The sequence below is a fragment of the Enhydra lutris genome, unplaced genomic scaffold (assembly GCF_002288905.1).
Source record: "Enhydra lutris kenyoni isolate GAN:26980312 unplaced genomic scaffold, ASM228890v2 scaffoldscaffold6, whole genome shotgun sequence".
Classification (NCBI taxonomy): Eukaryota; Metazoa; Chordata; class Mammalia; order Carnivora; family Mustelidae; genus Enhydra; species Enhydra lutris.
Window position 1 is genome coordinate 21,982,516 of NW_019154090.1, and position 14,877 is coordinate 21,997,392.

At 41.5% G+C, this 14,877-nt stretch overlaps 1 protein-coding gene across 2 annotated transcripts in view; it reads left to right on the top strand.

Moving 5' to 3' along the window:
• The window catches only part of LOC111141937 (SAM and HD domain containing deoxynucleoside triphosphate triphosphohydrolase 1), a 68,165-nt gene that overhangs the window by 44,040 nt on the left and 9,248 nt on the right, over window positions 1-14,877 (top strand). The window contains exons 12-16 of one of the 2 annotated variants that reach the window (XM_022494810.1): window positions 1,225-1,364; window positions 2,139-2,231; window positions 6,720-6,824; window positions 8,598-8,735; window positions 11,520-13,671. In XM_022494810.1, coding sequence (XP_022350518.1) covers window positions 1,225-1,364; window positions 2,139-2,231; window positions 6,720-6,824; window positions 8,598-8,735; window positions 11,520-11,654 — 611 coding nt within the window. In that variant the 3' untranslated portion in view covers window positions 11,655-13,671. Of the gene's footprint in view, window positions 1-1,224; window positions 1,365-2,138; window positions 2,232-6,719; window positions 6,825-8,597; window positions 8,736-11,519; window positions 13,672-14,877 lie in introns of those variants that run through there. The other variant, XM_022494812.1, reaches the window with a different exon arrangement.

A 14,877-nucleotide genomic window follows, 5' to 3' on the forward strand; every position in this document is an offset into this window, starting at 1 on the left:
AAAGAACTAACTTCTGGGGCTCCTGGCTGACTCAGTAGGGCATGAGACTCTTGATCTCAAGGTTGTAAGTTTGAACCCCATATTAGGTGTAGAGATTACTTAAAATATTTTTTTTTTTTAGAGAGAGAGTGCAAGTGGAGGGGGAGAGGCAGAGGGAGAGAAGCAGACTCGCTGGTTAGCGAAGAGCCCGATGACACTGGGCTCTATCCCATGATCCTGAGGATCATTATCTGAGCTGAAACTAAGAGTTGGAGTCAGATGTATAACTGACTGAGCCACCCATGCACCCCAAAAATAAAATCTTAAAAAATAAAATAGAATCTTTTTTTTAAAAGATTTTATTTATTTATTTGACAGACAGAGATCACAAGTAGGCAGAGAGGGGGAGCAGAGAGAGAGAGGGAATCAGGCTCCCTGCCAAGCAGAGAGCCTGATGCAGGACTCGATCCCAAGACCTTGGGATCATGATCCAAGCCAAAGGCAGACTTTAACCCACTGAGCCACCCATGTGCCCCTAAAATATAATCTTAAAAGAAAAAAAGAACTACCTTCTGCTTTTATCATGGAATGGAACTTTACAAAACCTTTTATTATGAAATTTACAAATTCCGCCTACCATCACTTAGCTGCAACAGTTATCGACACAGTGATTTTGTGTCATCTTCTCTATCCAGCCACTCCTGTAAAATACTGCACTGTTTTGAAACAGATGTCAGACATAATTTTATAATTACTTAAGGGTTTTATTTATTTATTTGTCAAACAGAGATCTCAAGTGGGCAGAGAGGCAGGCAGAGAGAGAGAGAGAGGAGGAAGCAGGCTCCCTGCTGAGCAGAGAGCCTGATGTGGGGCTCAATCCCAGAACCCTGAGACCATGACCTGAGCCGAAAGCAGAGGGTTAACCCAGTGAGCCACCAGGCACCCCTTATAATTACTTAAATATCATTCTCTTTAAGAAAATGAAACCCAACAACAAATTGATACACCCCTATTTACCCATCACCCAGCCTTAAGCCATCAACTCCAGTAAAGTCTTGCTTCATCTCTACCCTCTCCCATTCACTAGATTATGGTGAAGCAAACCCAAGACTTCAAATGTTCTACTGTGCTTACATTTGTAAACATCCACTTGAAATCATTCTAGAAGTACAGTAGTATATGAGTCTTCTTAAACCTTTTTTTTTTTTTTATCTTAATCTAACTGAAATTTTATCATATTGGCAGATAACATTTTTCTGGAGATTTTATATTCTTCTGATCCCAAACTGGATGAAGCACGAGAGATTTTAAAAAAAATTGAATACCGTCATCTCTACAAGTTTGTGGGTGAGACTAAGCCAAAGGGAAAAATAAAAATTAAAAAGGTAAGTTAAGTTGTCAAACACCTTTCCAGTAGTGAAATGTCTCTCTCTTCCATTTGTCCTCCAAGAGGAAACCATTAATCCATCATAATACCACAACTCTGTTCTAAGTGCTTTACATTCATTTTTACTTAATCTTCTCATCAATAATTTGTTCTTTGGTCTGTCCTGTAGATGAAGGAAGTGAGGCTTAGGGGAGATTAAATAACTTGCCTATAGAAGCACAGTATTCAAAGTCTGACTTAGTCCAAACCTTTACTCTTTCATCCCAGAAGTCGGGGGGGGGGGTGCAAAATTTTGGCTAGATCCAGTGGCAAGAAAATGTGGCCTCAAAATATGGTATCTACATGAGCTTCACGGAAACTCTAAGAACCTGTTGTTCATAATTTCTTCATTCATAGTATATCAGGTTCTCCCAGATGGTGCCTGCCAAATATCTTTATCTGTTTTCCCCTCTTGCTTGTGGAAGGTTTTTTTTCTTTGCCAGAAAGCCAGTAACATGAGCCATACTGATAACCACACCCTGCCTCATAACACGTTCCTCTTATTTTACTAATAAGCCAATGCCCCATTTTTTTTTCACATGAAAATTTTGTTAGAATCATTCTATTGTGGTTTGTTTGAAGGATGGCAGAAGCAGAAACCATGTATTTGTTAAGGCTATCTCTACCCACTTTCCTAGTTAACGTGCCATTTTCGGAGAGGGAACCTTTTGTGGCATAAACACTTGATGATGAAAAACTGGGGTTCTAGTATGAGGAGTCTTGTCTTTTCTAGGAAGACTATCAGTACCTTCCAAAGGAAATTGTTGATGCTAAACCCGACATATTGCTGGAATCTGAACTGAAGGCTGAAGATTTAATAGTGGATGTAAGTAGTTAGCCGGAGAATACACTAAGTAAAGAAATTTTTTTAAGGTAAATCCTCACCAGTTCCATTATAGTAGGGGGTACATGTTCATTAAAGAAAATTTGGAAAATACAGAAAAATGGAAGGAAGAGAATCACCTGGGATCTCAAAGAATCAACAGTAGTCAGTTAATTGTGACATGTAGGTAACAGAACATTGCGTATGTTGATTTTTTAATGTTTTCTTGATCACGAAAGTAATCTATGCCAATTATTTTTTAAAATTGTCTGCACACACAAAGGAAAAAGACTTCAACTTCTTCATAGAGCCTGTAGTGTCTTGTATCCTAACAAGACTATCAAATGGCTTTGTCATGTTGTCTTTTGTTTCTTACAGTAGCTGCTTCTCAGAGTTCTACTCCTCTGAAATCTTGGGACAGTGTTGCCTATGTATTTTTTTTTTCCATAAGCCTCTCATTTGCTGTTTTCTTGTTGATGCATCTTTGGTGAAGGGTGATCTCTCCACAACCAGTCTTTACCAAGGGATACAACAAGTGAATTGTCCTTGGACCCGGTCTAGTCACTTGGCTGGGGGGTTCAAGTACCTCACACCTGCAGATCAGGCTACAGTTTCCTGTTTCGTTAGATGAAATTATACCATAATAAATGGATTTTCTGAATTTCTGAGTTTCTGAGATTCTGAAAGAACTTACTCTCACGAATGTTTTCCCTGGGCTCTCACATGCCCACCCTTGCCCTCAGTGCTTTACTTGAGGGTCTGCATTGCCTTCAGCTGAGTGCACGATCCTAGTCAATCCCTGACCTCCCATCTGGTTTTTCTCTCGAAGTGCCGTCTGCTAATGAATATAGGCTCAGAAATACTGGAAGAATCATAGGAGAAGACAGCACACACATGATTAAGCTTGCTTTAACCTAAAGGCAAATTGATGGAGCAGTGAAAGCTTTTTTTGATTATCAGACATGTAAGAACAAAACATTGTGTAAGGGTTTGTTATGATAAAGGTATGTGAAAATGGGAATGTAAATTGATACAGGAGACCAAATTAGGGTCAGTGTTAACCAACCCAGCAATTTCATTCTAGGTATTTGTTGTAAGGAAATAATTAGTTTTGGGGGAAAAAAAAAAGGCACACATCTATATATTGTGTTATTATTATAGTATAAAATAAGGAGGGTATAAGGAGGGGAAAGGATATATCTCTCAATAGGAAATACAGTGGAATAATGCAAACATTAAAAGTTGTTTTTAACATGGAAAGATATTTATAACTGAAAAAGCAATGCATTCAGAATGATTTTATTTTTGTTTCTTTAAATGTATATGCACGTATGTTTATAGTGAGCACACTGAAAAAAATTTGGATGTATTGGTAAAATGTTAACATTGTTTCTACGTGGGTGGTGGAATTACAGGTACTTTTCTTTTCATTTTTTTTTTTTGGTACTTTTTTTTTTACAGTGACTATGGTAGAAGAGTTTCATAATCAGAGAAAGAGATGGGTAAAGATGGGGTTAAGATGGGTAAAGCCCTTTTATATTCTGAGAATGCAATTAAAATTGCTAATTAGATGTCTTATTATGTATTAGCCTCTCAATTTTAGTTTGATATTTATATGGTACATTTTACTATATGTGCCTCCTTTTAAGACCATGTGTAGTAACTTTTATGGTTACTTAATGGGCTATAAAACTTAATTTTGCTATTTAGAATGAAAGATTCATAATTGCGGATCTGTAGCTCCTTTTTTGCTCTCGAGTCCTTCATTAAGGATGGGAACGCCAACTATTATAGTATTGCCCTTCTGGAAAGATAACCATTTTATCAAATCTGCTTTAAGGAGGAATTTCTAGTTATATATGTTTTGGAGAAAATAGGAATTGCCTTTTATTTCTAGTCTAAAAGCAAGGAAATAAATAGCAAAGAGCTCGTGGCACTTCTGAAAGTTGCTGAAATTTGATTAGTGCTCATACCTTACCATGATGTTTAACAATGTCAAGGCTACATTGGGTCCCTCCCCACATGAAACAACGCCCAGGAGAGAAGCCTACCATAACGCCAGCCCTGGGTTCACGAGCAGACTGAGCAGTTGCTCCCTCCCATGTAAAGGGGTGCAGAACACTCGCTGCAGGTCTTAAAGCCAGTAACACACACATTCTGACTTCAGGACCACAGCTGGATCTCAGATGTCTACTTTTCTCTCATAGGGTACTGCCAGGATAGCTCTCAAACCTCATAGACCATTTTTTGGTTTGTTTTCTTAAGGAAGAGTCCCAGGATAAGCTCCTCTTACTGTCCGTTCTTTTCTGTACCACCATCACCCCATTACTCTATTATTTTTCCTCTCTAATTTCCTTATCCTCCCTTTCTCCCAGACCTGTCCAGGGAGCCCTCCCACTCCATAATTAACACACTTGCCTGGAACTTAGCCCTTTGTTGACTCTCTTTGCCCTTGCTGCAACCCAGCTGTTCCTGAGAGCTTGATGCTTCTGTAGCCCCTTCAGGAAAAGCATATTCCTCTGGGTCAGGAGGCCTTTCTGTTCATCAGTCCTCTTCACGACCGTATGCAAGATCCCTGTTCCTCTGAGACCAGCCTCTCCCAACCTGCTATCCTCTTGGTTGAAGATTTTGGCTTGATTTAGAGCCTTTCTCCCTTTCCAGTTCCTGCAGTGGTCCTTGGTGATTTCAAGGCTGGCCAATTCCGATTGTTCTCTTCATCCTTATCCTCGGTGACCTTACCCACTCCACCGCGGCCAGCACTCAGCAGATTATATTCTGAACCTTACTGACATTTGATTTTTAAGCATCCTGTCTCTGTCCTCAAACCCCCTTCTTCCTTATGTGCTTGTTCCTTGCTCTTTAAGACCTCTAGTTTATTGCCTCCTCACTTCCTTCCAACTTGTCAGTGACCTTTTATCTCTACTTCTCTCCCATTCTTAGATTCTGTGATGGATTCAGTCATTTTCTACAGTTATCCTCAACTCTCTTGCCTTTCTTTGCTTCTACTCAGCAAAGGGCTGAATGGCAGTTCATAGTCCCTAACCTTAGTTGGGCCCTCTGGACTTCTGGTAGACTTAGTGAAATTCTCCGGTCTCCATAATGACAATTTCAAACCATCTCCACTCTTCTCAGACCTCAGCCCTGTTCCCTGCCCACAACTTTATTCACCCCTCTGGGACTAACCCCACTTTGGCCCTTATTTCAGAGATAAAATATAGGCCATTAGATAGGAACTCTCTCAACCTACACCACTGAATAAGCCTCCATCTGCCACTGTGTTCAGCCTTCTGGTAGTGGGGAAATGTCTCTTCTTATCAAAGGCTAAGAGTAATCGTTTAGTTGTGTTCTAGATCAGGGCTGTCTGATAGAACTTTCTGTGATGCTGGAAATGGTCTATAATTGTGCTGTCCATTTTGGTAGCCACTAGCTACACACAGCTATTAAGCACTCGAAACGTCACTACAACTGAGTAACTAAATTTTTTATTGTATTTAATGTTAAAGACTTTGAAATTAAAAAGCCACATGTGGCTAATGGCTACGACATTGCGTAGCACACAATAGAGCCATTCATCTTAGCATTTCTGTGGAATCCCAGGATCCATTCTGTCCTCTCTTTCTGACTTCCCATCAGCAGCTAAACAGACTTTCATCTCAGGAAAACAGCAAATGTTGCACTCCTCACTCCTCTCCTCTTCTTTAAGGTCCAATGCATTGAAAAGTTGCCCCCAATACCCCTTTTACCTTTCCCAGGTATGATGCTCTTCTCTACATTATTATCTCTTGCATCTTTTAACAGTCAAGCTTCTAAGAATTGTCTTCTCTTTTTTAATTTTTTTATTTACTCCTGAACCCTTTGTCTGTCGCCATCACCATATTAGACCTATTCTTCCCCAGTGACTTCACTGTTACTTAATTCAGTGGACCATGGCAGCCCTGTCTCCCTCAGAGCTATTTCTTCTGCCTAGAACTCGTTTCCTTCACACATAGATAGACCGGACTAAATCCTGCTCACTTTCCCAGGAAAACATGCATCATTCCCAGGGAGCCCCAGATTACTAGGCTCCCTGGTTCCAAAGTTCACAGCATCCTTTGTTTCTCCTTAGTAGCTCTTAGAACAAATGCAGTTCAGTCATTATTTTTACAATTATTTGTTCAACCTTAGTCTAGGCTGCACATGCTGTGGGGGCTGGGATTGTTTCAAGCTTCCTTGTACCTGTAGTACCTGTCACAGTGGCTGTCACATAGGCATAGACTTTACACCCTGTTTATGTTGAAAGCACATATACCTCCCATACCCCATCCCAATTTCAAGACCAAATCCCTATGGCACATGCACCAGACTTATTTTTATTCTACTATGGGCTACCTTGTCAGTGCCTTATTTCTGAACCTCCAGAGAGCCCTGCTCCATTTCTTGTGATGCTCCTACAACCCTGAATTTAATGCTCACCATTATGTGAGTGATCACTAATTTATTACTTTTATTAAGGTTATCAACATGGATTATGGAATGGAAGACCAGAATCCTATCGATCATGTTCGCTTCTATTCTAAGCATAACCTCAGCAAAGCAGTCAGGATTACTAAAGATCAGGTAACTACTTAGGGGTGAAACAGGCTATAGTGGCATTTTGCAAATCTATGATAAATCCGCATTTTATTTTATTTATTTTTTTAAAGATTTTAATTTATTTATTACAGAGAGATCACAAGTAGGCAGGCAGAGAGGGGGAAGCAGGCTCCCTGCTGAGCAGAGAGCCCGAAGTGGGGCTCAGGGCTCGATCCCAGGACCCTGAGATCATGACCTAATTCAAAGGCAAAGGCTTAACCCACTGAGCCACCCAGGCACCCCATAAATCTGCAATTAAGATGCAGGTTAGGTCTTAAAGTCAATGTGTATGATAAAACTAAAAAAATGTATCTTTAAAATTAAAGCATATCTGGGGGTGCCTGGGTGGCTCAGTCGGTTGAGCTCTTGGTTTTGGCTCAGGTCATGGTCTTGGAGTCGTGAGATCAAACCCCATATTGGGCTCCATGCCCAGTGCAGTCTGCTTGAGTTTCTCTACCCTCCCCCATTCTTGCACATGCTTTGTCTCTCTCTCAGATAAATGAATAAATAAAAAAAATTGGGGCACCTTGGTGGCTCAGTTGGTTAAGTATCTGCCTTCTGCTCAGGTCATGATCCCAGGGTCATGGGATCAAGCCCTGTGTTGGGCTCTCTGCTCAGTAGGGAGTCTGCTTCTCTGTCTGCTGCTCCCCCTGCTTGTGCTCTCTCTCTCTCTCAAATAAATAAGATCTACAAAAAAGTTAAATATATCTGATTTTTGTATAGACTAGACCATCTTAGCACCAGTTTTTCCTGTTGCTGAACATAGATGAAAGCACTGTTTTTGATTTAGAAGCTAGATTATAAATCTGATGGAGAAGTAATGTTGTATGGTTGAAGTCATGAAAGTTAAATGTGCTTATTTGCATATCTTTTAATGAGAGTCTGGTCTACATATAATTACATAATACAAATTTTTAGTCTTTCATTGACATAAAATTGTGGGTCATTTTGCTATATGACAACTACCTTGAATTCTTTTCTTTGGATGATAATTGAGTTAGAATAGCAAAAGAATGTGGTGCTTTTTTGTTTTATTTTCTTAACGATTTTATTTATTTGAGATAGAGTGAGACAGAGAGAGCATAAGCTGAGGGACAGAGGCAGAGGGAGAAGCAGGCTCCCCACTGAGCAGGGACTCCCCCCGCCCCACACCCCGCAACACGGGGCTCAATCGCTGGACCCTGGGATCATGACCTGAGCCGAAGGCAGACAGATGCTTAACTGACTGAGCTACCCAGGCACCCCAGTGTGTTGTTTTGTTGTTGTTGTTGTTGTTTTTAAGATTTTATTTATTTATTTGACAGACAGAGATCACAAGCAGGCAGAGAGGCAGGCAGAGAGAGAGGAGGAAGCAGGCTCCCTGCCGAGCAGAGAGCCAGATGTGGGGCTCAATCCCAGGACCCTGAGATCATGACCTCAGCTGAAGGCAGAGGCTTTAACCCACTGAGCCACCCAGGCGCCCCCAGTGTGGTGTTTTTAATATAACTTCAAGAATGGAGCAGGGGCACCTGAGTAGCTCAGTCAGTTAAGCATCTGCTGTCAGCTCAGATCGTGATCTCAGGGTCCTGGGATCGTGCCCCATGTCGGGCTCTATGCTCAGCAGGGAGTCTGCTTGTCCATCTCCCTGCTCGCTCACATTCGCTCTCAAATAAATAAATAAGATCTTAAAAAAACAAATAGAATGGAGCTTAGGAACAGCTGACCTCTCTTTATTGTATGAATTCAAAATGACAGTGAAATCTTTTCTTCTTTGAAAAGGTTTCGGAGCTTTTGCCAGAGAGATTTGCAGAGCAGCTAATTCGCGTATACTCTAAGAAGACTGACACAAAGAGCTTGTATACTGCGCACCAACATTTCGTTCAGTGGTGCATAATCAGAGACTTCACCAAGCCGCAGGTGGGTGGTTTATTATTCACATGCTTTGCGCAGTTTTTTATTTTTAAGTAAAAATCAAAAGAGATCTTTACTTCCCTCTGAAAAGTTCTCATTTAAATTGTAGTCACTTGATTATGGTTTTGGAAAAAAAAAACGTTTTTCCAATTTAAGCTTTCCTTTTAAAATGTCTGACTATGTCGAATAGTGATTTCTTCCTACACCACTTGTCAGTGGGTACTCTGTTTATCATTATTATCCTAACACTAAAAGTTCAAAATGGTGAACATGTGATAGTTCGTAATGTTTGGTGGTTTATAACGATAGTTTATAATGTCCTCACCAGTTGTCTCCACTCCTCCCAATTACCTGGGAAATGAGTCGTAGTATCATCATCTTTCAGAGAAGGTTACCAAAGCTGAATAAATTGTTTAAGGCCATATACAAGTGAAGATAAGTTTTCTAACTTATTACTTCAAATTCGGCATTCCCCAAACTGTAAACTATTTAAATTGTCTAGAATAAGACAATAGAGAGCAGGAGGAGCCAAGCTGTCGCTGACAACCCTACAGCGGTGTTGTTAAAGTTGTCCCTTACTGACCTGGACACAGCAGGTGCCTGGCACAGAGAAAGTGGCCAGTTGTTCATTTGTGGGGTGTCTGAATGAAATACTTGGCAGGCAGGTGTGAAGCTATGTTCTACTTCCTAGCCCAGTATGCTCTCCCACAACACCTTATCTTCCTTCCCCCAACCCCCATGCTCTGGGTGCTGAAGGAAACAAAAATGAGGGAGCAACCCAGTTATTGGTATTTTATCACGTGTCAGAAGGAATGATACAGATGAGTTCTGTTAGTTAAGAATTCTAGGTTACGAGTTCTAAGAGTTAAGAGAGCTGTCAGGAAAACCCTTTGAAGGAGAAGCCATTCTGCTGGGTCCAGAAGGCTGGATTGTGTTTGAATGAGTAGCAGGGAGAAAAGGTGGTTGTAGTTGCTCGTGGGAGTAACCCAATGGCGTGAAACTGGAACAAGTGGAGTGTGTTTGGGGGCCACAAGGAGACCAGCTGTGTGGACTCGAGAATTCCCACTGTTGAGTGGTGAGAGGTTGAATGGGAGGAATAGACTAGATTATGGAGAACCTTGCATAACCGGCTAGGAAAGACTTCTTCTGAACAGTGGGGAGGGAATCATTGAGAGAATTCAAGAGTTTCCTTAGGTGCTGCCATCATTACTTCCGTGTTTGTTATCTCCAACTAGAATGAGACCCATGGGAATGAGGAAGTGTGTCTGTCTTAGGTATAGTAGCACCCAAGTAAACCACCGATTAAGAAAGAAAACCAGCAGCCGATGAATTGGAACTTGGAGAGACTAGAAGTAAAGAGGCCAGAGGCTGCTGAAGTTTAGCCATCTGGCAATAACTCCTCTAAGACAAAAATGCATTCACTCATTGAAGGAGGATTTCTGCCAGGTCCCATGTTAGGTACCAGAGATGGAACAGTCCCTAAGACAGACATAGTTCCCACAGATCACACTCTCACTGGGGCACACAAGTAAACAACAATTGTAGTGGTGTGGTAATAAGTGCTTTGGGGTAAGGCACACAGAGTGTTAGAGGGGCCAAAAGGAGGAAACTTAAACCATACTTGTTTGGTTGGAAAAGGCTTATTTTAAGAAGGACTTAGAAGTTGAGACCTGAAGGATGGATGAGGAGGAGTAAGCTGGGTAAAATCATTGGGTGGGTGGGGGAGGGAGAGGCCAGAATATGGGTGAGCCCTTTAGGAGAGGGGTCCAAGGGATTTTGCTAGTCCTGTAGGCCAAGAGCAATGGAAGCCATTAAGGTGTTGTTTTTTGGTTTTGGATTTTTTTTTTAAAAAGGCTTTATTTATTTATTTGACAGAGACACAGGAAGTGGGAGAGGGAGAAGCAGGCTTCCCACCAAGTAGAGAGCCCGATTCGGGGCTCAATCCCAGGACCCTGAGGTGAGCAGAAGGCAGACGCTTAACTGACTGAGCCACCCAGGTGCCCCAGCTGGTCAATTAAAGTGTTTTAAGTGGGAGAGTGACATTCAAGTTTGTATTTATAAAATTCACTAGAATCGAAGTTAGAATGGGTAGAAATAAGGTCGCTTGATAGAAATAGAGATGAGTTTGAAGGCAAATAACGTTGACTTTGAACCAGAAAGGTCTTCCAAATATGAGTATCATTTATTGCAGAGGGGACTAGGCAAGAGAGGAGCTGGGATCCAGTGAAGTCCCTCTTTTTCCTGGAAAAACAGACGGGGCATCTGGGTGGCTCAGTCAGTTAAGTGTCTGACTCTTGATTTTCAGCTCAGGTCATGATCTCAGGTCATGAGATCGAGCCCCATGTTGGGTTCTGTGCTGGGTGTGGAGCCTGCTTAAGATTCTCTCTCTCCCTAAAAAACAAAATAAAATAAAGAAATAAAAGTAATTAGGATTTTCCAAAAAAAGAAAAACAGAATTTGTCATTCGTGAAAAGTGTATGAAGGGAGAGGAGTCAGAACTCCGCAGTGTCCAGCTTCTGGCCATCTTTGAAAAGAGTAGGTCTGATAGCTTTTCCTACAAAGACTCTTACCTGCTCAGGACTGTGGTGTTTCTAATTTGACCCAAGCACAGGGGATGTATAGAATCTGGGGTTTCCCAAGAGTAATAAAATTGTGGGGCATTTTGAAATATGCAAAAAATACATTGCAATAGCAATTTATCTGCTAGACGAGGATAGGTGCACATGAGGATTTCACTCAAAGATATAAAAACTGGCTTTTCTTTGTTCCTGGTTTTTCTTTTCTTGGCAGGATGGTGATATTATAGCCCCACTTATAACACCTCGGAAACTGGAATGGAATAACACGGATTTAGACCAGAGCCCAGATCACTTGCGGGAAGTGTCCAGATCTAGACATTGTCTTTTTCCAGATGACTCAGTGTGAATGTTTGCAGCCAGTTCTTTACATCAAGTTTCTTCCCTGTCCCCCAAGAGTATTAACTAACGTAGGGAATTCGGTCATGGAGTTCTACATATTTAGTCATAACTAGCGCTTTTTATATTTTGAATGTACACACATGCTGAAGCTAAGTAATTTTTATCCAAAGAAACAAAGAGGTATTAGGCAAATCTTGCTATACATGCTATGGAAAGTGTTACCTTGCCTATTTTAACCATAACTAAAGCCTTTCTCTAGTAGTCTTATTTTCTTAGAATAACAAAAAAAATTTTTTTATGTACTCTGAACTGTTATGACATATGATTGTTCTTTTTTAAAAAAATGCTTGGAAATGAGAGACAGTGTACGTGGGAATTTAAAGTTGGGACTGTCATAAACAGCCATGGTTAAGAATGAAACATAAAATCCTAGCCCCTTGAGGGAGGTACCCATTGCCTCAAATTTGAGGACAGTTTTCTTAAGTGATCTGAATGTTAGTGAAGGACCTTCCCTCACCCTTTTAGCCAGATTGGACTAAACAGTAGGAAATGAGGGCTGGGAGTGAGCTCCAACTTCTGAGTGAAAGGCATGATTAATTTTTTGAAAAGATCCAAGGGCTCAGGACTTAGTAGTACCTAAAACTGCCTGTGAGGGGGCTGTTCTCTGGGTCAGTTGCAGCCCCGGACCTGGGCAGTTTCTTTCTCCTAAATACTCACTATCCATGTCCCAAGGTCTTTATCACTATCACTGCTCAGCCTGGAGAAGGCTCCCCTCTGACCTTCTGTCTGAATTTCCCTTGTAAGCTCATCAGGGTCACAGGAAGCGTTCTTGGGGTTACACAGAGCTGGGATTTTGTTTTTGCTTGTTCAGTTGTGCATTTTATCAGTTTCAGAGCAAAGAATGAGCCACCTGGGGTGAGATGAGTGATTATCCCTGGAATTCCAAGTTCCCGTCTGTGGCCCAGAATTCCCCACGCTTGCTTGTTCTTTACCTCCTGCCATGATTTAGGCACAACTTTGGTTGAACAATTCCATGGAGAGGGCCCCCACACCCACCTCCATAAACACACAATTGCCAGTTCTACAGAACTTCACCAAGAATAAAGTCTGGAGTTAGACCCAAAGCTGGCGGTAGCCAGTTGGTTCTGTAGAAACAAGGCAGCGGGGAACGGGAGTCATAAGCCCTTAACATCTTATGCTTGGATACTCCTTTACAAAACCTCCATGGCAGGCCAGGATTGGGGCGCTGGGATGACTGTGGGCAAGAGCGAGTGGGAGGAAGGGAGGAACTCAGACCATAGGCAGCAGATTATCCACAAGTGTTAGGAGTCCTGCTACCTTCCACTGTGTAACCAAGTTCTGTTCTGTTAACAATAGGCTGAAAAGTCTTAGGAAGCCTGCCATTCTGTATAACTACCACCACCCTCCTCCATCCCCTAATAGATGATCAAGAGTTGACCCTAATTCATAGGAGAATAATGCTGTGTGGGTGAGGATATGTCCACACTGGGCTCCTAGAAGCACAAGTCAGCCATGGGACTGGGTCATATCTGTGTTGGCCGAGGTACCACTGAAACATTCAGTGGGGAGAACTGTAGGGCTTAGACTTAGTATATCCAGACCCAAGGTCAAGAATGTAATGTTTTTCTGCTAAGATTGTTTTATTTCTGCAACTGGTATCTTTAAATCATTGTGGTTTACTCTGGAATTTTATGTTTCAACATTGTATCATTGTGCTGAGAAGTAACTTGAATCTACTTTGCATCCTTCACCTATAAGTCAGCTGCACTTTATGCTCTTTGCAACTGTTTTAATTATCAGAACCATGTGCCATTTACAAGGTTAAAATTTTCTTAACAAACACCTTCACTATTTGTATAAAAACTGAGATTTTTAACAACTTAACCTCTAGAGTTACTGACCTGTTGTCACCTGGAGAATGGAAGAACTGCGAGTTTAAATGATTGGTTACTTCATTTGGGTGAGGGAAACAGCTGTAATAAAGCTCCACGAATGTATCTCCATCTTGAAACTGAAGGTATTTTCCTTAATGACGTCCTCTCACACTTGTGTGCCCAGTCTGGACCCTGTTGTGCAAAGGAAATTGGTCTAGGGATCTGCCAAGATGTGTGCTATGTCCATGCTATGGTTGGTTTGCAAGAGAAGGGACGATATATATATATATTTTTTAAGATTTTATTTATTTATTTGACAGAGAGAGAGATCACAAGTAGATGGAGAGGCAGGCAGAGAGAGAGAGAGAGAGAGAGAGGGAAGCAGGCTCCCTGCTGAGCAGAGAGCCCGATGCGGGACTCGATCCCAGGATCCTGAGATCATGACCTGAGCCGAAGGCAGCGGCTTAACCCACTGAGCCACCCAGGCGCCCCAGAAGAAGGGACGATATTTAACAGGACTTATGTTATTTGGTTTTCTGGCAGGAGGCAGGCATTGTCATGGGAAGGGATATGGATGTTTCTTCATTTCCTGAACTCTTGTGTCAGGAAACATATCTTTCCTCCTTTTTAACCTGCCCTAGGTTCCCATCTACAGAGACTCCAACTTCTTTATCCAAATAGGCATATCTTTCATTTGCTGCTTTCATATCTTCCTTGTGAAACTAGAGATTTGCAAGCACCCAGTATGCGGGTGGCCTACAGGAAGCCCTCAGTGTTCTAGAAAAAGAAAAATGCTACTGGAGTCTTTATTAGTTTCACCAGTTGAGCCCAGGTGTCTATGGTTTGACAGTATGAAGTTAAAATTATTTCTAAAACATCCAGAATAGAATCCCATTTTCTTTTCTCTCTCTCTCTCTTATTTTTAAGATTTTATTTATTTATTTGACTGAGAGAGCGTGCACTGGAGCGGGGGAGGGGGAGGAACAGCCAGAGGGAGAAGCAGGCTCCCCACTGAGCAGGGAGACCAACATGGGACTCAATCCCAGGACCCTGGAATCATGACCTGAGTCGAAGGCAGCCACTTAACCGACTGAGCCACCCAGGTACCCCTAAAATCCCATTCTCATAAGAGATGTGTGTGTGTGTGTGTGTGTGTGCATGTGTGTGTGTGTGTGTGTGTGTGTATTTGTATATATATGTATATATGTATTATGTATATATGTGTGTGTGTGTGTGTATTTATATATATATGTATATATGTATTATGTATATATGTGTGTGTGTGTGTGTATTTATATATATATGTATATATGTATTATGTATATATGTGTGTGT